Genomic DNA, 25015 nt, shown 5'->3' with positions numbered 1-25015 from the left:
TGGTTTTTGGGCAGCGGGGTGGTCTATGGGGACGATGGTTTTCGGGCAGCAGGGGGATTTTTCATTGCAGTACCGCGAGTGACCACTGGGAAAAATTGGCTGCAAGTCTAAGCAGCGGCTTCCAGCTCTTATTATACATCCATTGATGATACCTAACAACAGGTAAGTAAGCTAGTTGGCTAACCTGATGATTGCCAGTTACACAGACAAGACTTTATAATTATTAATGTACATCTTGTTTTAAAGCTTGCTATAAGGTGACTGATATAATTTAGTAAGTCAGTCAGCTGTAAAGTGTAAACATCAGACTCCGATCAGGACTTCTTACTGGCACTGGAGCTACTGAGTTGAAAATATATTAGAGTCACAGTTAAAGTTGTGTCTTTTTAAAGGAACTACATCACTGATTACTGCCGGCTGTGTAGCTAGCATTCATCAAGGTAGCCAACTAGCTTAGTTAGCTATTGCACACATGGCAGACGTTAGCGAGAATCCTACCAACATACTGCAAGCTCCTAACGTCCAACTGAACAGTAAACAGACATACATAAAGATTCATTACACTAGGTATGTAACCAGCATTGTTCCAGTGCTCTCCCAGTAACTGATAATACCAGCAATCAGACTGGAGACTAAACAACCAATCAGGAATTAGTTACTTCAGTTGTTTAACTGTAAACAGCCACAGAGCAGAGATGTTGAGAAGGGAAGTAAAACTGAGTGAAAAAGGTTAGAATTAGTGGATAATAACAAACATGGAAATACATGTATTTACATTTGTTTGCTCATATTAAGTTATTATTATTATTTCTGTGCTAATTATATTTTATTTTCTTGCAAAAAAAAAAAGAAAATATTTTTTCTCTGCTCAAAATGTTCCTTTGTTTGCTCAGAAATTAGACACAAATATATGTGAACTCCATAAGACTGGAGCCGGTCTGAGTTCAGCTTCTGGTCGCTCTAACAGGAGCTTATAAGGGTCATGTGGTTATATATATATATATATATATATATATATATATATATATATATATATATATATATATATATATATATATATATATATATAATGTGAGTCCTGGAGCAGGTGAGCCAACTGTCAATGGCAGACATCAAAGCTACTATAAGTCTTTAAAGCTTATTAACGGAGCAATAATTTCCAAAACGACCAGCAACCCTAACCTGACCCCTAACCCCTAACCCTAACCCTGACCCTGACCCTGGTCCTGGTCCTGGTCCTGACCCTGGTTAAAGGGTCTGACCGTCCAGATTGAGACCAGGATGCCGCGTGTTTCTAGAGAGACGTTCAGACTGAACGGAGTCCGTTGGAGCTGCGTTTACCTGACAGACTGAACTCAGGGTCGGAGTTTACCCATACGCACAACGTCCTGACGTCACTTCCGCAAACAAAAGATGGCGGCGGCCTTGCGGAGGGTGTGCAGCGGACTGACCGCGCGCGGCTGCAGGTATTTTATTTATCTTCACTTTAAAACTGAAAACATCAAAGCGAACAGCTGGACACGAGGGAGTGACGTGTTACGGGCCGCGTGGCTGAAACGTAATGACAGCGTCAGCGTGACGTTTTACGGTAACTTATGTGTCGCATCAGTGACGCAGTGACTGTTCAGTTTGTATTAAATTATCTATAACGTGTCTGTTGAACATGACGTCACACGGGTGATCCGTTTGCGAATCACGGTGTTGAAGGTTTCGGCTCAGGTGACGTCAGCCAGATGTTTGAGAGTTACCTGTGTGTGTCACGTGGACAGATGAAGTTCACAGGTGTGTCGGTTTAACTGGTGATATTGGTCTGCATCAGGCTGGTAGGTGACTGTGACGATGCCTGTTCAAAACACTGCAAACATCAGCAGCATTCAGTCGCTGCTGGTAATACGTCATGAATCTGACGTCACGTCGACTTGAGACCTGTTTCCTCTTTCATACAGTCTGAGGTATGTCTGTGTTCATGTGGAGTTAGCTGCTAGCTGGGTTAGCATGACGCCCAGTTTAACTTGTGTAATGTTTTGCACCATCGATCATGTTTTATATTGAAGGCTTCAGACTTTCATCTCTCTCATCACATCAATATATTCACATGATTCAGCGCGCGCATTCATCCATATTACACACGACTGTTCACTTTCATTTAGCAAATAGTGACAGAAACTGGATAATGTGACCACAAGTGTAAAAACCAAAATCACTACGAGGTTACAATAGTCGATATAAGTTCAGTGAACATGTTTTTGAAAGTCTGTCTGTGGATGTAACTCTGACTGATGTTGTGCTGCTGATGCTCTCTTATAGCACCTACTATTAGTTCTCACTATAGAGATTCATTCTGAAATGATGTTTGTCTGTTTAGTTTGTTCAGTGAGCCGATGTTAAAGAAAGGAGGCTGCAAACGTCAATAAATCATTAACCAAATGTTCTTGTTGTCAGTGTCATATATCTATAATTATCTATATATATCTGATGATGAACAGTTTATACTTTCATCCTGTAACATACAGAGTCTGTTTACACCCTGACTGATGTCAGTATATATTATATATTATATATTATATATTATATGTTGCACCGTACAGCATCATATTTCAGCTACAATAATACCAGTTCACTGCGTTCAGGTTTTATTATTGTGACGCTGTCTTCTTCTTCCTCGCTGTCTTCTTCTTCCTCGCTGTCTTCTTCTTCCTCGCTGTCTTCGTGGTCTGACGTCACTTCCTTTGGGACATTTTTATGAGATGCTGTTTGACTCCAGCTTGTTTTTACGTGAGCAGACAGTGAACAGTGATCGGTGAACAGTGATCAGTGAACAGTGATCGGTGATCAGTGAACAGTGATCAGTGAACAGTGAGCAATGAACAGTGATCAGTGAACAGTGAGCAATGAACAGTGATCGGTGAACAGTGAGCAATGAACAGTGATCAGTGAACAGTGATCAGTGAACAGTGAGCAATGAACAGTGAACAGTGATCAGTGAACAGTGATCAGTGAACAGTGAGCAATGAACAGTGATCAGTGAACAGTGAACAGTGATCAGTGAACAGTGATCAGTGAACAGTGAGCAATGAACAGTGAACAGTGAGCAATGAACAGTGAACAGTGAACAGTGATCAGTGAACAGTGAACAGTGAGCAGTGAACAGTGATCAGTGAACAGTGAGCAGTGAACAGTGAACAGTGAACAGTGAACAGTGAGCAGTGAACAGTGACAGATGAAGCGACGTGTTTCTAACGATGAGCTGCAGCAGTGAAGTAATCAGACAGTTTATTTCCTGCCTCTATCAGCAGTTAAACCGCCACCGGACTGATGTAAACAGCTGACAGCAGGTAGAACAGCTGATCAGCTGATCAGCTGACCGATACACACTGACGATCAGCTGAATATATTCAATCATGGAAAGTATTGATGACTCTTCATCTCTGTGTTTTTCAGAGTTCCTCCTCTGAGCTGCAGCCAGCAGCGTCTGCTGAACACAGGTGAGTCACTGCACCTGCTCTGCAGCCGTTTCCATAGCGACACCATCAGCTGGAGTGATGTCATCAGGCAGTGTGGCAGCAGCATCGATCATGTTAGATCAGATCCTGATCAATAAGATCATCAGATCAATCATAGACTTTATTCTGTCAATATTATTATTTGATATGAATGGTTCTGCAGCAGCAGACGGACCAATCAGCTGCAACATTCATCATAAATACCAGATCAATAAGTTGATTGATCAGTCAGTCAGTCAGATGTTTGGACCAATCGGCTCTCTCTCTGTCCTCAGGTCGCGGCTTCCTGCCCCGCCCCCGGCCCCTCCCCCTCCTGGTGGTGACAGGTGGCGGTTACCTTGGTTACCAGCACTACAAGAGGAAGGACCAACAGGAAGATGGAGCCCCGCCTCCTCTGGCCACTCCCACACAGGTAGGAGACGACTCACCTGTCTCCTCCTGCTTCCTCTTCTTCCTCTTCTCCTTCCTCTTTTTCTCCTTCCTCTTCCTCTTCTTGCTCTCCTGCTTCCTCTTCTTCTTTTCCTTCCTCTTCCTCCTCTCCTTCTCCTTCTTCCTCTTCTTCTTTTCCTTCCTCTTCCTCCTTCTCCTTCTCCTTCTTCCTCATCTTCCTCTTCTTCCTCTTCTTCCTCTCCTTCTTCCTCTTCTCCTTCGTCTTCCTCTTCATTTGGGGACGTCATCTTGACTTTTGGCAAACAGTGATCAATATTTTTCACCATTTCCTGATATTTTATGGACCAAACAATTTATTGATTAGTGGAGAAAATAATGGACAGATGAATCAAAAATGAAAATAATTGTTAGTCGCGGCTCTAAAGTTCAGTAAATCAGTACTATATTATATATATATATATATATATATATATATATATATATATATATATATATATATATATATATATATGTATGTATACCGTAATATAAGAAGTATATAAACATGTATAAACGTGTGTACTGTAGTATTCTGTAGTTTTCTGTAGTATTCTGTAGTATTCTGTAGTTTTCTGTAGTATTCTGTAGTTTTCTGTAGTAGTATTCTGTAGTATTCTGTAGTTTTCTGTAGTATTATTCTGTATTATTCTGTGGTATTCTGTAGTATTCTGTAGTTTTCTGTAGTAGTATTCTGTAGTATTCTGTAGTTTTCTGTAGTATTATTCTGTAGTATTCTGTAGTATTCTGTAGTTTTCTGTAGTTTTCTGTAGTATTCTCTCAGCACAGGTGGGTGAAAGGTCACAGTGATGTCACAGCGTCACAGTGATGATGTCACACAGACCGGTCACTCTGCCACATCGGTGCATCATTCAGGCCCCGCCCCCTCTCCTCGCTGCCTCTACTGCCTCCTGATTGGTCGACTCCCTGAGGACATGGTGTGATTGATCAATGAGTAACCAGGCAGGAGAGAAGGAGGCTCTGATTGGACAAAAAATAAACAGGAGAGAGATTATTTATTTATTGATTTGTTTTTATTGATTTAAAAAGTTTTACATTTAAAAAACAAATTAGTTTGTAGATAAAAGATTCTGAACATAATTAATAATAATAATAAAGATAATTAATAAAATGAGATAATACATAAACATTATTCATGTGTCACATATTTCACATCTGGATTTAATATTAATACTTATTTAATACTAAACTACTTGTATTAATAAATCATTGATCATTTATTTGAAATATAATAATCTAATTATATTAAATAATTCTAAAAATTAAATCATTTTAATGTTCTAATGTTGTAACATTATAAGAATATAAAGAATAATAATTAATATTTAATTGATAAATACATTTAATGATTTTGAAATATTGATCAAATTAAATGTTTAGAATTTATTATTTTAAAAATGTTTAAATTTGAAGATGTTTATCTAAATTATAATCTAAAGCAACTCTATCAGTTTATAAACACAGACAGGATGGGGGGGGGGGGCTGCAGTATTAACCCCCCCTCGCTTTAACAGACGGGGGAGGGGGGGGGGGGGCGGAGCTCTCTAGTATTAACCCCCCCTCCCCCCCCTCCTCTCCCTCAGCTGCTCTTCCTCTTCGGTCCCCCCTCCTCTCCCTCAGTCCTCTCAGTCGTCGCTCAGCTGTTTCTTCGTCTCCGTGAGAACCGTCAGGATGTGTCTGCGACCGTCTCGTTCGCCTTCATGGTGAGGTTCTTCTCTCAGCGCCGCGGCGGCGGCGGCGGCGGCGGCGGCGGCCGGCGTCAGGAGCGCGACCTGCTGCGGCAGGTGAGGCGGCGGCAGCAGCGCGCGACTGACGGCGAGCGAGAGGGCGAGAGGGACAGAGGAGGAGGACGAGGGGTGAGACCGCGAACCGCAGCACGATTCAGGTGGGAGAGAAGAAGTTTTAGAAAAGATGGAAAGATTTCAGAAAGAGGCCGGAAGTTCAAGTTAGAGATGTAAAATCTGAAAATGACGTGACGACAGGAAACAGGAAATAAATAATAATAATAATAAAGAGAAGAAGAAGAGATCAGAGAGGAGATGTCAAAAGCTTTTATAGTTTTCAGAAACATCTGAAAACTACGACATTTCTGACCGAGCAGAAGAAGAAAAGTAAAGATTAATAAAGTCAGAGGAGTAAATGTGAATAAATGACGTGAAGATAAAATAAAGAAAGAAACAAACAGACGAGTTTCAGGCTGAAAGAGGAAGATCTGAAGTGTTTTTAAAATGAAGAAGAGGAGGTAGAAATAAAGAGCAGATGATCCTGCGTGCTGATTGGCTGATTCTCAGTAAAGTGTTTAAAGTTTAAACCTGTCAGTAAACAGCAGGTGAGAGGGCGAGAGACACCAGAGAGAGAGAGAGAGTGACCCAGTTAGCAGGTGGGGGGGGGGTGGGGGTGGGGGGGGGGGGGGGGGGGGTGTTAGAGGGGATTACTGTGTGTGTGTGAGTGTGGTTTCTATGGTGACAGCTAGCTTAGCAGGTCAGCTATTTTAGCTTTAGCCTAGCTCAGCCTGCGTTAGCCTATTTCCAGTTTATCCTGTGCTAACCTGCTAACCTCGTTAGCAGCAGATAGAAACACACAGAGAGGAGAGGTGATGATGATGATGATGATGATGATGATGATGATGGTGATGAGCAGTGCAGCATCGTGCTGTCAGGTGTCACATGACTCATCATAAATAACTTGTAGTCTTTATGTTGTTTCTCTTTCTGACTGGATTCAGAAGCAGTTGGATGTTTTCTGTCTCACAGTTTTCAAGTCAAGTTAGTTTTTATTTTCACATCCTGAAATCAGCAGAGGAAGAAGTATTCAGATCCTTTACTGCAGGAGAAGAAGTGACTGATTTATTATTATATATGACATAAATCTGTTTTCAGTTTTTGGACTTTTTATGAAAATAATCCAAAGAGCTGACGTCACACAAAGAAGTAAATAAATAATAAAATATCAGTTTTGTATGATAAAAATAAAACATCTGGACAGAATTAAATTTGAATGAATAAAATCAGTTTTTATATTTTATCTGAAAATAAATTAATCAGTAAAATCATAAACTAATTCAGATTTTGATGATGATGATGATTAGTTTTCTGTATAGATGAGTCTTAGATATCGTTTTTTAAACATGAGTTAATCAAGTTTTTTCTTTTATTTAAGGGGTTTTTTTGGGTTGGGGGTGTTTTTTTGCCTTTATTGGACATTCACAGTGAAGTTGACGACAGGAAACGAGGGAAGAGAGATTGTATGACATGCAGCAAAGGTTGCTGCTGGAATCGAACTGACGTTACCGCTGTGCAGTAACCATTCAGCCACCAGGATGCTCCAAAAAACAAGTTTTTAAGAATAATAGAGTGAGGACTGAATACATGACAACAGAAAATAGTCTTCCATATTTGTTCCAACATGAATTGATGAGCAATCATACAGAAACTGAAATAAAAATATATGAAAACTAATGAAAAGTGTTTGTCTGTTAGCGTGTTAGCAATCCTGCTAGCTTCACTTTAGCTTTGCTGTTTAGCTGTGTTAGCATCTGTGCTGCATTGGTGTTCGCTCCTCCCTCCTCCCTCTGCACACACAAACACAAGCCCGGCCCCACCCCCCCCCCCATACCTTTCCACACCCACCTGTGTTTCTTTTTGTTTTAACCTTTGTCCTGTTTCGATGGTCTTGACTTAGAGACTTGTTGCTCTTGACTTTGGGACTTGTTGCTCTTGACTTTGGGACTTGTTGCTCTTGACTTTGAGACTTGTTGCTCTTGACTTAGAGACTTGTTGCTCTTGACTTTGGGACTTGTTGCTCTTGACTTAGAGACTTGTTGCTCTTGACTTTGAGACTTGTTGCTCTTGACTCTGGGACTTGTTGCTCTTGACTCTGGGACTTGTTGCTCTTGACTTAGAGACTTGTTGCTCTTGACTTAGAGACTTGTTGCTCTTGACTTTGGGACTTGTTGCTCTTGACTTTGAGACTTGTTGCTCTTGACTTAGAGACTTGTTGCTCTTGACTTTGAGACTTGTTGCTCTTGACTCTGGGACTTGTTGCTCTTGACTTTGGGACTTGATGCTCTTGACTTAGAGACTTGTTGCTCTTGACTTAGAGACTTGTTGCTCTTGACTTTGGGACTTGTTGCTCTTGACTTTGAGACTTGTTGCTCTTGACTTTGAGACTTGTTGCTCTTGACTTTGGGACTTGTTGCTCTTGACTTTGGGACTTGTTGCTCTTGACTTTGAGACTTGTTGCTCTTGACTCTGGGACTTGTTGCTCTTGACTCTGGGACTTGTTGCTCTTGACTTAGAGACTTGTTGCTCTTGACTTTGGGACTTGTTGCTCTTGACTTAGAGACTTGTTGCTCTTGACTTTGAGACTTGTTGCTCTTGACTCTGGGACTTGTTGCTCTTGACTCTGGGACTTGTTGCTCTTGACTTAGAGACTTGTTGCTCTTGACTTTGGGACTTGTTGCTCTTGACTTTGGGACTTGTTGCTCTTGACTTTGAGACTTGTTGCTCTTGACTTAGAGACTTGTTGCTCTTGACTTTGGGACTTGATGCTCTTGACTTAGAGACTTGTTGCTCTTGACTTAGAGACTTGTTGCTCTTGACTTTGGGACTTGTTGCTCTTGACTTTGAGACTTGTTGCTCTTGACTTTAGGACTTGTTGCTCTTGACTTTAGGACTTGTTGCTCTTGACTTTGAGACTTGTTGCTCTTGACTTTGAGACTTGTTGCTCTTGACTTTGAGACTTGTTGCTCTTGACTTTAGGACTTGTTGCTCTTGACTTGGGGACTTGTTGCTCTTGACTTAGAGACTTGTTGCTCTTGACTTTGAGACTTGTTGCTCTTGACTTTGAGACTTGTTGCTCTTGACTTTGGGACTTGTTGCTCTTGAGACTTGTTGCTCTTGACTTGGGGACTTGTTGCTCTTGAGACTTGTTGCTCTTGACTCTGGGACTTGTTGCTCTTGACTTTGGGACTTGTTGCTCTTGACTTTGGGACTTGTTGCTCTTGACTTGGGGACTTGTTGCTCTTCACTTTGAGACTTGTTGCTCTTGACTTTGAGACTTGTTGCTCTTGACTTTAGGACTTGTTGCTCTTGACTTTAGGACTTGTTGCTCTTGACTTTAGGACTTGTTGCTCTTGACTTTGGGACTTGTTGCTCTTGACTTTAGGACTTGTTGCTCTTGACTTTGGGACTTGTTGCTCTTGACTTTGAGACTTGTTGCTCTTGACTTTGAGACTTGTTGCTCTTGACTTTGAGACTTGTTGCTCTTGACTTTAGGACTTGTTGCTCTTGACTTTGAGACTTGTTGCTCTTGACTTTGAGACTTGTTGCTCTTGACTTTGGGACTTGTTGCTCTTGACTTTAGGACTTGTTGCTCTTGACTTTGAGACTTGTTGCTCTTGACTTTGAGACTTGTTGCTCTTGACTTTGAGACTTGTTGCTCTTGACTTTAGGACTTGTTGCTCTTGACTTTGGGACTTGTTGCTCTTGACTTTAGGACTTGTTGCTCTTGACTTTAGGACTTGTTGCTCTTGACTTTAGGACTTGTTGCTCTTGACTTTAGGACTTGTTGCTCTTGACTTTGGGACTTGTTGCTCTTGACTTTGAGACTTGTTGCTCTTGACTTTGAGACTTGTTGTTCTTGACTTTGGGACTTGTTGCTCTTGACTTAGAGACTTGTTGCTCTTGACTTTGAGACTTGTTGCTCTTGACTTTGGGACTTGTTGCTCTTGACTTTGGGACTTGTTGCTCTTGACTTTAGGACTTGTTGCTCTTGACTTTGGGACTTGTTGCTCTTGACTTTGGGACTTGTTGCTCTTGACTTTGGGACTTGTTGCTCTTGACTTTGGGACTTGTTGCTCTTGACTTTGAGACTTGTTGCTCTTGACTTTGAGACTTGTTGCTCTTGACTTTGAGACTTGTTGCTCTTGACTTTGGGACTTGTTGCTCTTCACTTTGAGACTTGTTGCTCTTCACTTTGAGACTTGTTGCTCTTGACTTTGAGACTTGTTGCTCTTCACTTTGAGACTTGTTGCTCTTGACTTTGAGACTTGTTGCTCTTGACTTTGGGACTTGTTGCTGTTGACTTTGAGACTTGTTGCTCTTGACTTGGGGACTTGTTGCTCTTGACTTTGAGACTTGTTGCTCTTGACTTTGGGACTTGTTGCTGTTGACTTAGAGACTTGTTGCTCTTGACTTTAGGACTTGTTGCTCTTGACTTTGAGACTTGTTGCTCTTGACTTTGGGACTTGTTGCTCTTGACTTTGAGACTTGTTGCTCTTGACTTTGGGACTTGTTGCTGTTGACTTAGAGACTTGTTGCTCTTGACTTGGGGACTTGTTGCTCTTCACTTTGAGACTTGTTGCTCTTGACTTTGGGACTTGTTGCTCTTGACTTTGAGACTTGTTGCTCTTGACTTTGGGACTTGTTGCTGTTGACTTAGAGACTTGTTGCTCTTGACTTTGGGACTTGTTGCTCTTGACTTAGAGACTTGTTGCTCTTGACTTTGGGACTTGTTGCTCTTCACTTTGAGACTTGTTGCTCTTGACTTTGAGACTTGTTGCTCTTGACTTTGAGACTTGTTGCTCTTGACTTTAGGACTTGTTGCTCTTGACTTTGGGACTTGTTGCTCTTGACTTTGAGACTTGTTGCTCTTGACTTTGAGACTTGTTGCTCTTGACTTTAGGACTTGTTGCTCTTGACTTTAGGACTTGTTGCTCTTGACTTTGAGACTTGTTGCTCTTGACTTTGAGACTTGTTGCTCTTGACTTTAGGACTTGTTGCTCTTGACTTTGAGACTTGTTGCTCTTGACTTTGAGACTTGTTGCTCTTGACTTTGGGACTTGTTGCTGTTGACTTTGAGACTTGTTGCTCTTGACTTGGGGACTTGTTGCTCTTGACTTTGAGACTTGTTGCTCTTGACTTTGGGACTTGTTGCTGTTGACTTAGAGACTTGTTGCTCTTGACTTTAGGACTTGTTGCTCTTGACTTTGAGACTTGTTGCTCTTGACTTTGGGACTTGTTGCTCTTGACTTTGAGACTTGTTGCTCTTGACTTTGGGACTTGTTGCTGTTGACTTAGAGACTTGTTGCTCTTGACTTTGGGACTTGTTGCTCTTCACTTTGAGACTTGTTGCTCTTGACTTTGGGACTTGTTGCTCTTGACTTGGGGACTTGTTGCTCTTGAGACTTGTTGCTCTTCACTTTGAGACTTGTTGCTCTTGACTTTGGGACTTGTTGCTCTTGACTTTGAGACTTGTTGCTCTTGACTTTGAGACTTGTTGCTCTTGACTTTGGGACTTGTTGCTCTTGACTTTGAGACTTGTTGCTCTTGACTTTGGGACTTGTTGCTCTTGACTTTGGGACTTGTTGCTCTTGACTTTGAGACTTGTTGCTCTTGACTTTGAGACTTGTTGCTCTTGACTTTAGGACTTGTTGCTCTTGACTTTAGGACTTGTTGCTCTTGACTTTGGGACTTGTTGCTCTTGACTTTGAGACTTGTTGCTCTTGACTTTGAGACTTGTTGCTCTTGACTTTGGGACTTGTTGCTCTTCACTTTGAGACTTGTTGCTCTTGACTTTGAGACTTGTTGCCCTAGTTTGTGTGCATTTCTCCTTCCCCTCCGTCATGTTTCAGATCAAGTCCTCCTCCATCCTGGTTGTTTCCCTCCTCACATGAAATCTCATTATCATAATTAGGCTGCAGGTGCCTCGTTTGGCTCTCCGTCGCCGTCTGAACGCGCTCAGTGGCGGTGTATGTCGCCCCGCTCCTTGGCGTCGTCGGCCAATCGCCTTCCTCTGCTACGCCCTGTCTGTCAGTGCTCTGCGGCCGCTGGCCAATCGGGTAAGAGCGGCTGCCGACTGGCTTCTGATTGGACGAAGGGAAACAGGGAGGGAGGGAATGAATGGATAAACTCTTCTTCGTCATGCTCATTAACTTCCTCCTCTTTTCGTTCTTCCTTTCCTCTTCTTTCTTCTGCCTTACCTTTTTCTTGTACCTCCTCTGTTCTTGTCTTTCCTCTCCATCATCTGTGAGAACTCCTCTCTTCTTATTCCTCAGTCTATAAACTGTAAATGTATCCAATAGTAAAATATAAAAGTGATCGTGTTGAACCGAGAGAATCACTACAGCTGCTGTGTGGGTGTTTGCCCTGCAGGTGGCGTTGTATCGCTCCTTCCCAACCCGCCTCCTGTCTCGGGCCTGGGGGCGTCTGAACGGGGTGGAACTCCCCACATGGCTCAGAAAACCCATCTACTCGCTCTACATCTGGACCTTCGGAGTCAACATGCAGGTGAGGACCCACGTTTACTCTGATCGATCTCTCTGTTATTGATCTTTGTAAACGATCGAAAGTCACATCAGATCAATCATTAACAGTAATCAATCATTCATAGCAATCAGTCAGTAGTTTCACAGCAGGACATTCAGCTGATGTTTAATGTTTCAGATACATTTAATCAATATCAGATAATCAGCACCCAATCGATATTAAAGCACTCTGATATATTTTACATATATTAAAGATGTGATCAAGTTTTGTTCTTTTGTTGATTGTTTATATTTCTTCTTCCTGTCTCTGTCATCCAATAGGAGGCAGCGGTGGAGGACTTACATCACTACAGGAATCTGGGAGAATTTTTCCGTCGCCGTCTCAAACCTGCAGTGAGACCTCTCTGCTCCTCCTCCTGCCTGGTAACTCCTCCTCCTCTCTAAACTGTTCTCCATTTTGTCTCTAAACTGTCCTCCATTTGGAGAAATTGAACAAAGCTCCAAACAGAACGAGCTCTGATCTAGACCAAAGGAGATCGCGGTCGGTTGGTGAATGTTTCTGAAACTTTGTTTTGGAGTTTGATTCGGATTGAAGTGGTTGTCAGGCTGTTGTCAGGCTTTGTTGGAGCTGAGCACTTCCTGGTTTCACTCTCTGAGTTTCAATAGGAGGGTCGCTGATGAGGGTCTCACACCCTCTATTGTTGCCTTGCTGTGAAAATCCGAAAGGGGCGTGTTCAGCCGTGATACTTCCTGGTATTTAAACACACAAGCTGCACTGTAGCGTCAGCAGAGGCATCAGTCTACCTGTGCGAGGACACCAACTGGTTAGTCCTTTTCTACTCTCCACTCCAGTCTGCAGCTGCCAGCTAACAGGGCCACACTGTCCTCATTCTACTGAGACTGCACTCCTGTCGGTTATGGCCTCACTGCGCTCAGCTAGAGCTGCTGGTCAGTCCTCAGCTCTTTTGCTGCTGGATCTGTCAGCTGCCTTTGACACAGTCAACCACCAAATCCTCCTCTCCACACTCACTGAGCTTGGTGTCTCAGGATCTGCCCTCCGCTGGTTCATGTCCTACCTGTCAGGGAGATATTTTAGAGCATCTTGGGGGGGGGGAAGTGTCCAAATCGCCCAGCTTATCCACAGAGGTTCCTCAAGGGTCAGTGCTTGGTCCACTTCTTTTCTCTATATACGCCACCTCACTTGGTGCAATCATCTGCTGCCGTGGTTTCTCATACCATTGCTATGCTGACGATACCCAGCTCTTCCTGTCGTTCCCGCCGGAAGACCACACAGTCTCGGCTTGGATCTCGTCATGCCTTGCCGATACATCAGCATGGATGAAAGAACGTCACCTTCAACTCAGCCTCACTAAGACCGAGCTCCTATTCATCGCAGCCAGTCCCTCCATACAACAAAACATCAGCGTCCAGCACAAATCAACCAACTCATGCCCACAAAGTCTGCCTGACATTTGGATGTCATGATCGATGATCAGTACATCGATGTCCTGTACAACATTAGGACCCTTTCTGTCTGAGCACGCAGCACAACTCCTGGTCCAGGCTCTCCTAATATCACGCATCAACTACTGCAGCTCCTTACTGGCAGGCCTCCCCGCATGTACGTTCAAACCTCTGCAGATGATCCAGAACGCGACGGCGCATCTGGTCTTCAACCAGCCCAAAACAGCACATCTCCCTGCTTTTCATCTCCCTCCACTGGCTCCCAGTTGCTGCCTGCATCAAATTCAAAACTCTGACACTCGCTTACAGAACAGCCACTAAAACAGCTCCTGCCTACCTGAACCCCCTCATTCAGGTCTACACTCCCTCCCGCCCACTACGCTCTGCCAATGAAAGGCGCCTGGTACCACAACAGGACCCTAAGTCACCAGATAGACTCTTCTCCTCTGTAGTTCCCCGGTGGTGGAACGAGTTACCAAACTCTGTTTGATCCGCAGAGTCCCTCTCAATCTTTAAGAAAAGACTAAAGACTAGTTCTTTCATCAACACCTCTGCACCTGATGGACTGAAGGAAATAAATAAATAAATCATTGCCTCTGTGCTCTGCCTGTTGGCAACTACTTCCTGTTGGACTCAAACTTAGCTTCATAGCACTTACTCGTGTTCTTTCAAGACTAGATCCCTGCTGGTGTTGTATCAGCTCTCAGATGTACATCGCTTTGGATTAAATTGTCTGCTAAATTAAATTGTAAATTGTCTATAAACTGCCCGCCATTTTGTCTGGGCAGATCTCTCCAGCTGACGGGAAGATCCTTCACTTCGGTCAGGTGAAGAACTCTGAGGTGGAGCAAGTGAAGGGGGTCACCTACAGTCTGGAGAACTTCCTGGGTCCACAGCAAGGGCAGAGCAACGGTAAGACCACACCCACCCCACCCCGACCCATATGACATAACAAATTAATTTAAAATCTGTCAAAGACATTGACACAGGTGGACACGAGTTCATCTGTTTCAACAAATTAAAGGCTGAAGAATTACTTGTTCAGGACTTGGACATGACCATGAACATGTTGGACTTGAATGGGACTTGCTGGACATGACTTGGACTTACCTGTGTTGACTTCGGACTCGTCAGATGTGACTTGTTAAACGTGTCTCTGTTTAGACTCGTTATATGTGACTTGTTAAACGTGTCTCTGTGTTTAGACTCGTTAGATGTGACTTGTTAAACGTGTCTCTGTGTTTAGACTCGTCAGATGTGACTTGTTAAACGTGTCTCTGTGTTTAGACTCGTTAGATGTAACTTTTTAAACGTGTCTGTGTTTAGACTCGTTAGATGTGACTTGTTAAACGTGTCTCTGTGTTTAGACTCGTTAGATGTGACTTGTTAAACGTGTCTCTGTGTTTAGACTCGTCGGATGTGACTTGTTAAACGTGTCTCTGTTTAGACTCGTCGGATGTGACTTGTTAAACGTGTCTCTGTGTTTAGACTCGTCGGATGTGACTTGTTAAACGTGTCTCTGTTTAGACTCGTCGGATGTGACTTGTTAAACGTGTCTCTGTGTTTAGACCCGTCAGATGTGACTTGTTAAACGTGTCTCTGTGTTTAGACTCGTCAGATGTGACTTGTTAAACGTGTCTCTGTGTTTAGACTTGTTAGATGTGACTTGTTAAACGTGTCTCTGTGTTTAGACTCGTCAGATGTGACTTGTTAAACGTGTCTCTGTGTTTAGACCCGTCAGATGTGACTTGTTAAACGTGTCTCTGTGTTTAGACCCGTCAGATGTGACTTGTTAAACGTGTCTCTGTGTTTAGACCCGTCAGATGTGACTTGTTAAACGTGTCTCTGTGTTTAGACTCGTCAGATGTGACTTGTTAAACGTGTCTCTGTGTTTAGATTCATCAGATGTGACTTGTTAAACGTGTCTCTGTGTTTAGACTCGTCGGATGTGACTTGTTAAACGTGTCTCTGTGTTTAGACTCGTCGGATGTGACTTGTTAAACGTGTCTCTGTTTAGACTCGTCGGATGTGACTTGTTAAACGTGTCTCTGTGTTTAGACCCGTCAGATGTGACTTGTTAAACGTGTCTCTGTGTTTAGACTCGTCAGATGTGACTTGTTAAACGTGTCTCTGTGTTTAGATTCATCAGATGTGACTTGTTAAACGTGTCTCTGTGTTTAGACTCGTCGGATGTGACTTGTTAAACGTGTCTCTGTGTTTAGACTCGTCGGATGTGACTTGTTAAACGTGTCTCTGTGTTTAGACTCGTCGGATGTGACTTGTTAAACGTGTCTCTGTGTTTAGACTCGTCAGATGTGACTTGTTAAACGTGTCTCTGTTTAGACTCGTCGGATGTGACTTGTTAAACGTGTCTCTGTGTTTAGACTCGTCGGATGTGACTTGTTAAACGTGTCTCTGTGTTTAGACCCGTCAGATGTGACTTGTTAAACGTGTCTCTGTGTTTAGACTCGTCAGATGTGACTTGTTAAACGTGTCTCTGTGTTTAGACTCGTCGGATGTGACTTGTTAAACGTGTCTCTGTGTTTAGACCCGTCGGATGTGACTTGTTAAACGTGTCTCTGTGTTTAGACCCGTCAGATGTGACTTGTTAAACGTGTCTCTGTGTTTAGACTCGTCAGATGTGACTTGTTAAACGTGTCTCTGTGTTTAGACTCGTCGGATGTGACTTGTTAAACGTGTCTCTGTGTTTAGATTCGTCAGATGTGACTTGTTAAACGTGTCTCTGTGTTTAGACTCGTCGGATGTGACTTGTTAAACGTGTCTCTGTGTTTAGATTCATCAGATGTGACTTGTTAAACGTGTCTCTGTGTTTAGACTCGTCAGATGTGACTTGTTAAACGTGTCTCTGTGTTTAGACCTGTTGGATGTGACTTGTTAAACGTGTCTCTGTGTTTAGACTTGTTGGATGTGACTTGTTAAACGTGTCTCTGTGTTTAGACCTGTTGGATGTGACTTGTTAAACGTGTCTCTGTGTTTAGACTCGTCAGATGTGACTTGTTAAACGTGTCTCTGTGTTTAGACTCGTCAGATGTGACTTGTTAAACGTGTCTCTGTGTTTAGACCTGTTGGATGTGACTTGTTAAACGTGTCTCTGTGTTTAGACTCGTCAGATGTGACTTGTTAAACGTGTCTCTGTGTTTAGACCTGTTGGATGTGACTTGTTAAACGTGTCTCTGTGTTTAGACTTGTTGGATGTGACTTGTTAAACGTGTCTCTGTGTTTAGACCTGTTGGATGTGACTTGTTAAACGTGTCTCTGTGTTTAGACTCGTCAGATGTGACTTGTTAAACGTGTCTCTGTGTTTAGACCTGTTGGATGTGACTTGTTAAACGTGTCTCTGTGTTTAGACTTGTCGGATGTGACTTGTTAAACGTGTCTCTGTGTTTAGACTCGTCAGATGTGACTTGTTAAACGTGTCTCTGTGTTTAGACTCGTCAGATGTGACTTGTTAAACGTGTCTCTGTGTTTAGACCTGTCAGATGTGACTTGTTAAACGTGTCTCTGTGTTTAGACTCGTCAGATGTGACTTGTTAAACGTGTCTCTGTGTTTAGACTCGTCAGATGTGACTTGTTAAACGTGTCTCTGTGTTTAGACTCGTCAGATGTGACTTGTTAAACGTGTCTCTGTGTTTAGACCCGTCAGATGTGACTTGTTAAACGTGTCTCTGTGTTTAGACTCGTCAGATGTGACTTGTTAAACGTGTCTCTGTGTTTAGACTCGTCAGATGTGACTTGTTAAACGTGTCTCTGTGTTTAGACCTGTTGGATGTGACTTGTTAAACGTGTCTCTGTGTTTAGACTTGTTGGATGTGACTTGTTAAACGTGTCTCTGTGTTTAGACCTGTTGGATGTGACTTGTTAAACGTGTCTCTGTGTTTAGACTCGTCAGATGTGACTTGTTAAACGTGTCTCTGTGTTTAGACTCGTCAGATGTGACTTGTTAAACGTGTCTCTGTGTTTAGACCTGTTGGATGTGACTTGTTAAACGTGTCTCTGTGTTTAGACTTGTTGGATGTGACTTGTTAAACGTGTCTCTGTGTTTAGACCTGTTGGATGTGACTTGTTAAACGTGTCTCTGTGTTTAGACTCGTCAGATGTGACTTGTTAAACGTGTCTCTGTGTTTAGACCTGTTGGATGTGACTTGTTAAACGTGTCTCTGTGTTTAGACTCGTCAGATGTGACTTGTTAAATGTGTCTCTGTGTTTAGACTCGTCAGATGTGACTTGTTAAACGCGTCTCTGTGTTTAGACCTGTCAGATGTGACTTGTTAAACGTGTCTCTGTGTTTAGACTCGTCAGATGTGACTTGTTAAACGTGTCTCTGTGTTTAGACTCGTCAGATGTGACTTGTTAAACGTGTCTCTGTGTTTAGACCCGTCAGATGTGACTTGTTAAACGTGTCTCTGTGTTTAGACTCGTCGGATGTGACTTGTTAAACGTGTCTCTGTGTTTAGACTCGTCAGATGTGACTTGTTAAACGTGTCTCTGTGTTTAGATTCATCAGATGTGACTTGTTAAACGTGTCTCTGTGTTTAGATTCATCAGATGTGACTTGTTAAACGTGTCTCTGTGTTTAGATTCATCAGATGTGACTTGTTAAACGCGTCTCTGTGTTTAGACCTGTCAGATGTGACTTGTTAAACGTGTCTCTGTGTTTAGACTCGTCAGATGTGACTTGTTAAACGTGTCTCTGTGTTTAGACTCGTTAGATGTGACTTGTTAAACGTGTCTCTGTGTTTAGACTCGTCAGATGTGACTTGTTAAACGTGTCTCTGTGTTTAGACTCGTCAGATGTGACTTGTTAAACGTGTCTCTGTGTTTAGACCTGTTGGATGTGACTTGTTAAACGTGTCTCTGTGTTTAGACTTGTTGGATGTGACTTGTTAAACGTGTCTCTGTGTTTAGACCTGTTGGATGTGACTTGTTAAACGTGTCTCTGTGTTTAGACTCGTCAGATGTGACTTGTTAAACGTGTCTCTGTGTTTAGACTCGTCAGATGTGACTTGTTAAACGTGTCTCTGTGTTTAGACCTGTTGGATGTGACTTGTTAAACGTGTCTCTGTGTTTAGACTTGTTGGATGTGACTTGTTAAACGTGTCTCTGTGTTTAGACCTGTTGGATGTGACTTGTTAAACGTGTCTCTGTGTTTAGACTCGTCAGATGTGACTTGTTAAACGTGTCTCTGTGTTTAGACCTGTTGGATGTGACTTGTTAAACGTGTCTCTGTGTTTAGACTCGTCAGATGTGACTTGTTAAATGTGTCTCTGTGTTTAGACTCGTCAGATGTGACTTGTTAAACGCGTCTCTGTGTTTAGACCTGTCAGATGTGACTTGTTAAACGTGTCTCTGTGTTTAGACTCGTCAGATGTGACTTGTTAAACGTGTCTCTGTGTTTAGACTCGTCAGATGTGACTTGTTAAACGTGTCTCTGTGTTTAGACCCGTCAGATGTGACTTGTTAAACGTGTCTCTGTGTTTAGACTCGTCGGATGTGACTTGTTAAACGTGTCTCTGTGTTTAGACTCGTCAGATGTGACTTGTTAAACGTGTCTCTGTGTTTAGATTCATCAGATGTGACTTGTTAAACGTGTCTCTGTGTTTAGATTCATCAGATGTGACTTGTTAAACGTGTCTCTGTGTTTAGATTCATCAGATGTGACTTGTTAAACGCGTCTCTGTGTTTAGACCTGTCAGATGTGACTTGTTAAACGCGTCTCTGTGTTTAGACTCGTCAGATGTGACTTGTTAAACGTGTCTCTGTGTTTAGACTCGTCAGATGTGACTTGTTAAACGTGTCTCTGTGTTTAGACTCGTCAGATGTGACTTGTTAAACGTGTCTCTGTGTTTAGACTCGTCGTCGTCCTTCAGAGACCACCTCCTATCGAGTCCTGATAACGAGCTCTTCCACGTGGTGGTCTACCTGGCTCCAGGTGATTATCACTGCTTCCATTCGCCGGCAGACTGGAGGGTGGAGCTGCGACGACACTTCCCAGGTGAGATTCTGCTCGGCTCACCTGTTCACGTGTCAGCTTTCTGCTCCGTACCTGGGCTTCATCTCTCTCTCTCTGTCTGTCCTCGTTAGGCTCGTTAATGTCAGTGAATCCGGGCGTAGCTCGTTGGGTCAAAGAGCTCTTCGTCCTTAATGAGCGTGTGGCACTCACCGGCCAATGGCAGCACGGCTTCTTCTCGTTAACGGCGGTCGGAGCCACAAACGTCGGTTCCATTCGGGTTTACTTTGATCAGGTGACTCGATTTCATTCATTTTGCTTTTAATTAAAGATGATTGTTGATCATTCTTACTTTTTCAAGTGCGCTTCTTTTTTCTTTCATGTATTTTAAACTTAATCTTTTAAAATAATTATAAAGTTTTAGGATTTTTAAGGAAATTGTGAGGTATTTTATCGGCCGTTATTTTTAAAAATACATTAATATATTCATCAGTTAGCAGCAGTTTCACTCTATTTTTATTCAGTTTTATTTTAAAGAATATTTGTATTTACTTTTAATATTTTCAGTATGTTTTGTTAATGTTTTTGTTTTCAAAATCATCATTACATTTTATATTAAAGTCGATATTGTATAACTTTGTAGTTTATTTACATTTTACTGGTATTTTAGTTGAAGTGATGTCAGCTGTAGTAGTTTCATTAATTAATTAATGATAAATATATGTAATATCTTTAATTCTGATTATTTTTAACAGTGTAGTCGATCATTTCTGTCGTTATAAATAAATCAGTTAATTAATATCTGTCATATTTTCTACACATCCTCAGGAGCTGCAGACAAACGCTCCTCGCTACAACAAAGGCTCCTTTCACGACCGCAGTTACGTTGCCATTGGCGACCAGGTGTCGAAAGCGGGAGGTGAAGGGGGCGTGGTCTCCGTTGATGCAGGGGGCGTGGCCTTAGAGAAGGGGGAGGCGGTGGGGGAGTTTAACCTGGGCTCCACCATCGTTCTGCTGTTTGAAGCGCCGAAAGACTTCAGCTTCAGCCTGCAGCCGGGACAACGAATCAGAGTCGGCGAGGGGCTCGGCAGCCTCTGATTGGCTGAGCTGCAGACTCAGGGGAGGGGCCTGATATCCAGAAATAGTTGAAGACGTTGTGGATAAATGCCTCTGTGACAAGGAAGCTCTGGAGGACACAATGACAAGGACTCAAACTCCCAGAATGCCTTGTGCCAAACTTTCTCTCACTCTCTGTTTCTATTCTTTGTCTCTGTCGATCGCCCAGAAATTGAACCGACTGCAAAACTGTAAAAATACATTTTTCATAAATTTAAAATCATTTACACGAAGTGAAATAAAAAGTTCCTCCGTCCACTGAAACTATTAAGTTTGAATGTTTGAAGCTTTATTGTTCTCTTTTAAAGTCATTTGAACCAATCAGAGCTCTCTGAGCTGCTGATTGGTGGAAATTCACCAGGAGGCCCATGATTGGTCAGAAAGTGAAACATTAATATTAACATGCATTCATTTCAACTTAAATATCTTTTGTTGTCAAATTTTTTCAGGTTCAAAACTGACCTGTATTTGAGGTTTTCAGCCCACCCCCATCTTAGCCCCGCCCCATTATAGCCCCGCCCACACTAGCCCCGCCCTGCCTCAGCCCCGCCCCCATTAACACTTGAATGCTGTTTTTTTGTTTTTTGTTTTGTTCTCTACTTTTGTAAAATATGTAATTATGAATAAATATTTTTTCCATTTTTCTCAGTAGCTTTGTCGTCATTTCAGTTTATACAGGTTTAATATTAATAGTTAAATAATATTTAATGCTTTTTATTTTAATAATTTCACACTTTTTTCATCTTTTTTAATTTAATTTGAACAGATTTTTAGAATCTAGAATCAATTAATTTGATTTCTTTCATATTAAAATATTTTAATCGTTCTTCCTCAGAACTCAAACAGTCGGACACATCACATTTTTTTCATGATGTTTTAATATTGTAAAGTTTTGTCATCAGTCAGAATAAATTTACCAACATGAGAGAATAACTAAAGTCAGCACACTCATTGGTTAGTGTTAGCCCCGCCCCGGACAGCAGAACCAGCAGCATAGCCAATAGGATGGTGGCGTGCAGCAGTTTCCATAACGATGGAAGCGCGGTTCAGCCAGACCTCCGTGAGACCATCCGTCGTCAGCAACCTCCTTTCCCAGCCACAGCTTCCCGTCCTGGGCTGCGCCGCCGCCGCCGGCCCCCTCCCTGCGGCTGGAGCTCCAGGAGGACGAGGAGCAGGAGGAGGTACAGGTCTGCTGGGCTTTCACCCCCAGGAAGGAGGCCAGGTCCAGGTCCAGACCTGCTGCTCCTCCTCTGGGCCGGGGGGTGCTCTGTCTACACTGGGGACACGGGATCCACACCTGGAGGAGGGGAGGGGGGGGGTGAAGAGAAGCTGTTTTCAGTCTACTGCTTTCATCTCTACTCTTTAAATTCAGAGAGTAAGATTCAGAGTCTAAGATTCTTCTCTTCAGCTCATTTTATCACCTTTGCTTTAACTCGCATGTCAACGTTAACCCAAGGGAAAGTAACTCGGTACAATTACTCAAGTACTGTATTTACATACAGTTTTGAGGTACTTGTACTTTACTTCAGTATTTCCATGTGATGCTACTTTCTACATTTCAGAGGGAAATATTGTACTTTCTACTCCACTACATTTATTTGACAGCTTTAGTTACTTTTCAGATCACATTTTTACATAAAATAACACAACAAGAGTTTAAATTATCTGCATTATTTTTACGTTGCTGTGTTGGTACTTTTACTGCAGTAGAGTATATCAGAGTACTTCCTCCACTGCAGTCTACTTCCTGTTCTTTATCTTCAGCTGCTTTAACTGTGTAAACATCAGCTAACAGTTTCTCAGAGACTCGACATGTCCCGGCTGACCTCTCCTTCTGAAGTGTTGATGATGTCATCAGTCACCTGTTCGTTGATGACCGTGTCCAGTCTCTTCAGACACGCCTGGCAGAAGGCGTGACCACAGTGCAGTCGCCGTGGCAATCGCGTCGCCAGGTCGTAGCTGCCAAAGCACACAATGCACACCAGGTCCTGCCTCCTCAGTGACATCATGGTCTCCACGGCAACAGTGGAGGGAGCAGGAGTGGGGAGGGGTTCCTCTTCCTCCTTCCCTTCTTCTTCTTCTTTTTTTCTGCTGTCCGACATTTTGCTCTTAAAGGATGACAGAAGAAAAGTTTCTGGTCAGGATGACGTCCTCATGTAACAACCAATCATAGTTCAGATCAGTGCCACACTGGAACCAGACTGTTAGCATGTCAGGCTGACTAGCTGATAGCTTTAGCTTCAGTCTGTTAGCTTTAGCTTCAGTCTGTTAGCATGTGTAGTTTCCAGAGAATATTTAAGACTCTTTTACAGAGTTCATATTTAATGAGTTCTCATATTAAATTAGCTCTCATATTTGATGAGTTCTCATATTGAATCTGTTGTTTTCACTCATGGAGTTAGCATTAGCATTAGCATTGTTAGCTCGCTGGCTGCAGACAAAGATTTATGAGAAGCTGCTTTTGTTTGTTTTAAAAATTATGAGTTTTTAATGCAATTTTGCAGAATCATGTGACCTGAATGTGTGAAAACAGGAAGATTGACAGGTTAGCAACAGTAACTAAGGGGGCGGGGCTTACCTAAGAGTAAAAATAAACAGGAACATACCTGAATGTGACACCTGCGTATTCTACATCACAGCTTCTCTTCTTCTCTTTGTTATTTACACTTCTCTACTTCTTCTCTTGTTCTTTTTCTATCCTCTTGTAGTGTCATTCATTTCTTCTCATCTTTCACTTCCTCATCTGTTCTGTTTTTCTTCTTCTCTTCTTGTCTTCCAGCTCTCTCTCCTCTCTCTTTCTCTTTCACTCCTCTGTCTGTTTTATCTCTTCTTCTCTGCTTTTCTTTCTTCTTTTTGTTTTTTCTCTCGTTCTCACGATCCTCCTTTTCTTTTCTTGTCTTTTCTTCTATTTCATTATTTCCTCCTCCTCTTCATTCCCTCTCTTGTCTTTTATTCCAGTTTTTGTCCTTGTTCTTCTTCTTTTGTCCTTTATTTTCTTCTCTTTGTTTCTTTTCTTTCTTCGTCTTTCTTGTTGTTTTTCTCACGTCTCCTCTTTATTTTTTATCTCTTCTTCTCTTGAGTTTCTTTTCCTCTCTCGTCGTTCATTCTGTCTTTTCTTGTTTTCTGTTCTTTCGTTCTCGTCGTTCTGCCTCAGACACAGAGAGAGAGAGAGAGAGAGAGAGAGAGAGTCTTCATCAATAATTCAGCTTTACTCAGCTGACAGACTGTTTACATTTATTTGTATGAAAGGAAACATTAACAACCTGTTTATAAATCAATACATCATATTTAATTATGTGAATAATAATAATTTCAAATTTAAATATTCACATGAATCCAGTCAGAGATAAAACAAATGATGATTTATATAAGTGAGATGTATTAACAAAAACAAAATAACATGAAATGAAAATAAATGTAGGAAAACAATAAACTGTAATAAAAAAAACTATCAATAAAATCAGTCTGTCAGGTGTATTTAATGTATAAAATAAATATCTGTGCAACATATAAATATTAGATGGTTAAAGTGACATTAAAGTCAAATCAACAACAAATAAATCTGATTACAAATCTTATTTTAACTTTATAATAAAAATATGAAAATGCATTAAAAACATTGACAAACCAACAAACTAACCTGTAACCTGACCAGCCAATAGAAAGTGGAGCTGGTCTCAGGTTTCTATTGGCCGCTGGTGTCAGCCTATCAGGTTACAGCTCACTGCTGAATGGCTGTGGTTGCCTAGCAACAGAGACACAGACACAGAGAGAAGAGTAAAACTACATTTATATCAGATTTTTATTTAAATATTCATTCTATTTAATCTGGAGGTTAGTTTGGAAATTAATCTGGAGGTTAATCTGGAGGTTAATGTTAAAATTAATGTTAAAATTAATCTGGAGGTTAGTCTGGAGACTAATCTGGAGGTTAATCTGGAAATTAGTGTGGAGGCTAATCTGGAGGTTAATGTTAAAATTAATCTGGAAATTAGTCTGGAGGTTAGTCTGGATGTTAATCTGGAGGTTAATCTGGGAATTAAACTGGAGGTTAATGTTAAAATTAATCTGGAGGTTAGTCTGGAGGTTAATCTGGAGGTTAGTCTGGATGTTAGTCTGGAGGTTAATCTGGAGGTTAATCTGGGAATTAAACTGGAGGTTAGTCTGGAGGTTAAAATCTGAAAATTAAACTGGAGGTTAGTCTGGAGGTTAGTCTGGAGGCTAATCTGGAGATTAATGTTAAAATTAATA

The 25015-nt window shown here is 41.9% G+C and overlaps 2 protein-coding genes across 5 annotated transcripts; one reads left to right on the top strand and one right to left on the bottom strand.

Annotated features, from left to right (window-relative positions):
- Window positions 1-1373: 1373 nt before the first annotated feature.
- pisd (phosphatidylserine decarboxylase) lies at window positions 1374-21412 on the top strand. 3 transcript variants are annotated; one of them, XM_067574423.1, is made up of 9 exons: window positions 1374-1466; window positions 3442-3485; window positions 3779-3915; window positions 12104-12238; window positions 12538-12639; window positions 14469-14592; window positions 19550-19693; window positions 19783-19943; window positions 20477-21412. In XM_067574423.1, the coding sequence occupies exons 1-9, from the start codon at window positions 1414-1416 to the stop codon at window positions 20744-20746; spliced, it is 1170 nt and encodes a 389-aa protein (XP_067430524.1). In that variant the 5' UTR covers window positions 1374-1413; the 3' UTR covers window positions 20747-21412. The 3 variants fall into 3 exon arrangements, with proteins under 3 accessions (XP_067430524.1, XP_067430523.1, XP_067430525.1); XM_067574422.1 differs by lacking the exons at window positions 1374-1466; window positions 3442-3485; window positions 3779-3915 and adding exons at window positions 5545-5835; window positions 11646-11790; XM_067574424.1 differs by lacking the exons at window positions 1374-1466; window positions 3442-3485; window positions 3779-3915 and adding exons at window positions 5587-5653; window positions 11646-11790.
- Window positions 21413-21639: 227 nt separating this feature from the next.
- rnf224 (ring finger protein 224) lies at window positions 21640-24191 on the bottom strand. Of its 2 annotated transcripts, XM_067574419.1 has the most exons (3): window positions 23371-24191; window positions 22627-22872; window positions 21640-22061 (listed from the first exon to the last, which is right to left on the bottom strand). In XM_067574419.1, the coding sequence occupies exons 2-3, from the start codon at window positions 22864-22866 to the stop codon at window positions 21726-21728; spliced, it is 576 nt and encodes a 191-aa protein (XP_067430520.1). In that variant the 5' UTR covers window positions 22867-22872; window positions 23371-24191; the 3' UTR covers window positions 21640-21725. The 2 variants fall into 2 exon arrangements, with proteins under 2 accessions (XP_067430520.1, XP_067430521.1); XM_067574420.1 differs by lacking the exon at window positions 23371-24191 and having other exon boundaries at window positions 22627-23299.
- Between the last annotated feature and the right edge of the window lie 824 nt (window positions 24192-25015).

The sequence above is a fragment of the Thunnus thynnus genome, chromosome 19, assembly GCF_963924715.1.
Source record: "Thunnus thynnus chromosome 19, fThuThy2.1, whole genome shotgun sequence".
NCBI classification, from domain to species: domain Eukaryota; kingdom Metazoa; phylum Chordata; class Actinopteri; order Scombriformes; family Scombridae; genus Thunnus; species Thunnus thynnus.
This window is presented reverse-complemented; position numbering and strand designations above follow the sequence as displayed.

Excerpts from the sequence above, each read along its gene's own strand:
- pisd (XM_067574422.1), top strand. The coding sequence starts at position 5,651 with ATGGTGAGGTTCTTCTCTCAGCGCCGCGGCGGCGGCGGCGGCGGCGGC. Across the intron at positions 12,239-12,537 it reads CCTTCGGAGTCAACATGCAG|GAGGCAGCGGTGGAGGACTT; the intron begins GTGAGGACCCAC and ends GTCATCCAATAG. Across the intron at positions 19,694-19,782 it reads GCTGCGACGACACTTCCCAG|GCTCGTTAATGTCAGTGAAT; the intron begins GTGAGATTCTGC and ends TGTCCTCGTTAG.
- rnf224 (XM_067574419.1), bottom strand. The coding sequence starts at position 22,866 with ATGTCGGACAGCAGAAAAAAAGAAGAAGAAGAAGGGAAGGAGGAAGAG. Across the intron at positions 22,062-22,626 it reads ACACGGTCATCAACGAACAG|GTGTGGATCCCGTGTCCCCA; the intron begins GTGACTGATGAC and ends CCCCTCCTCCAG.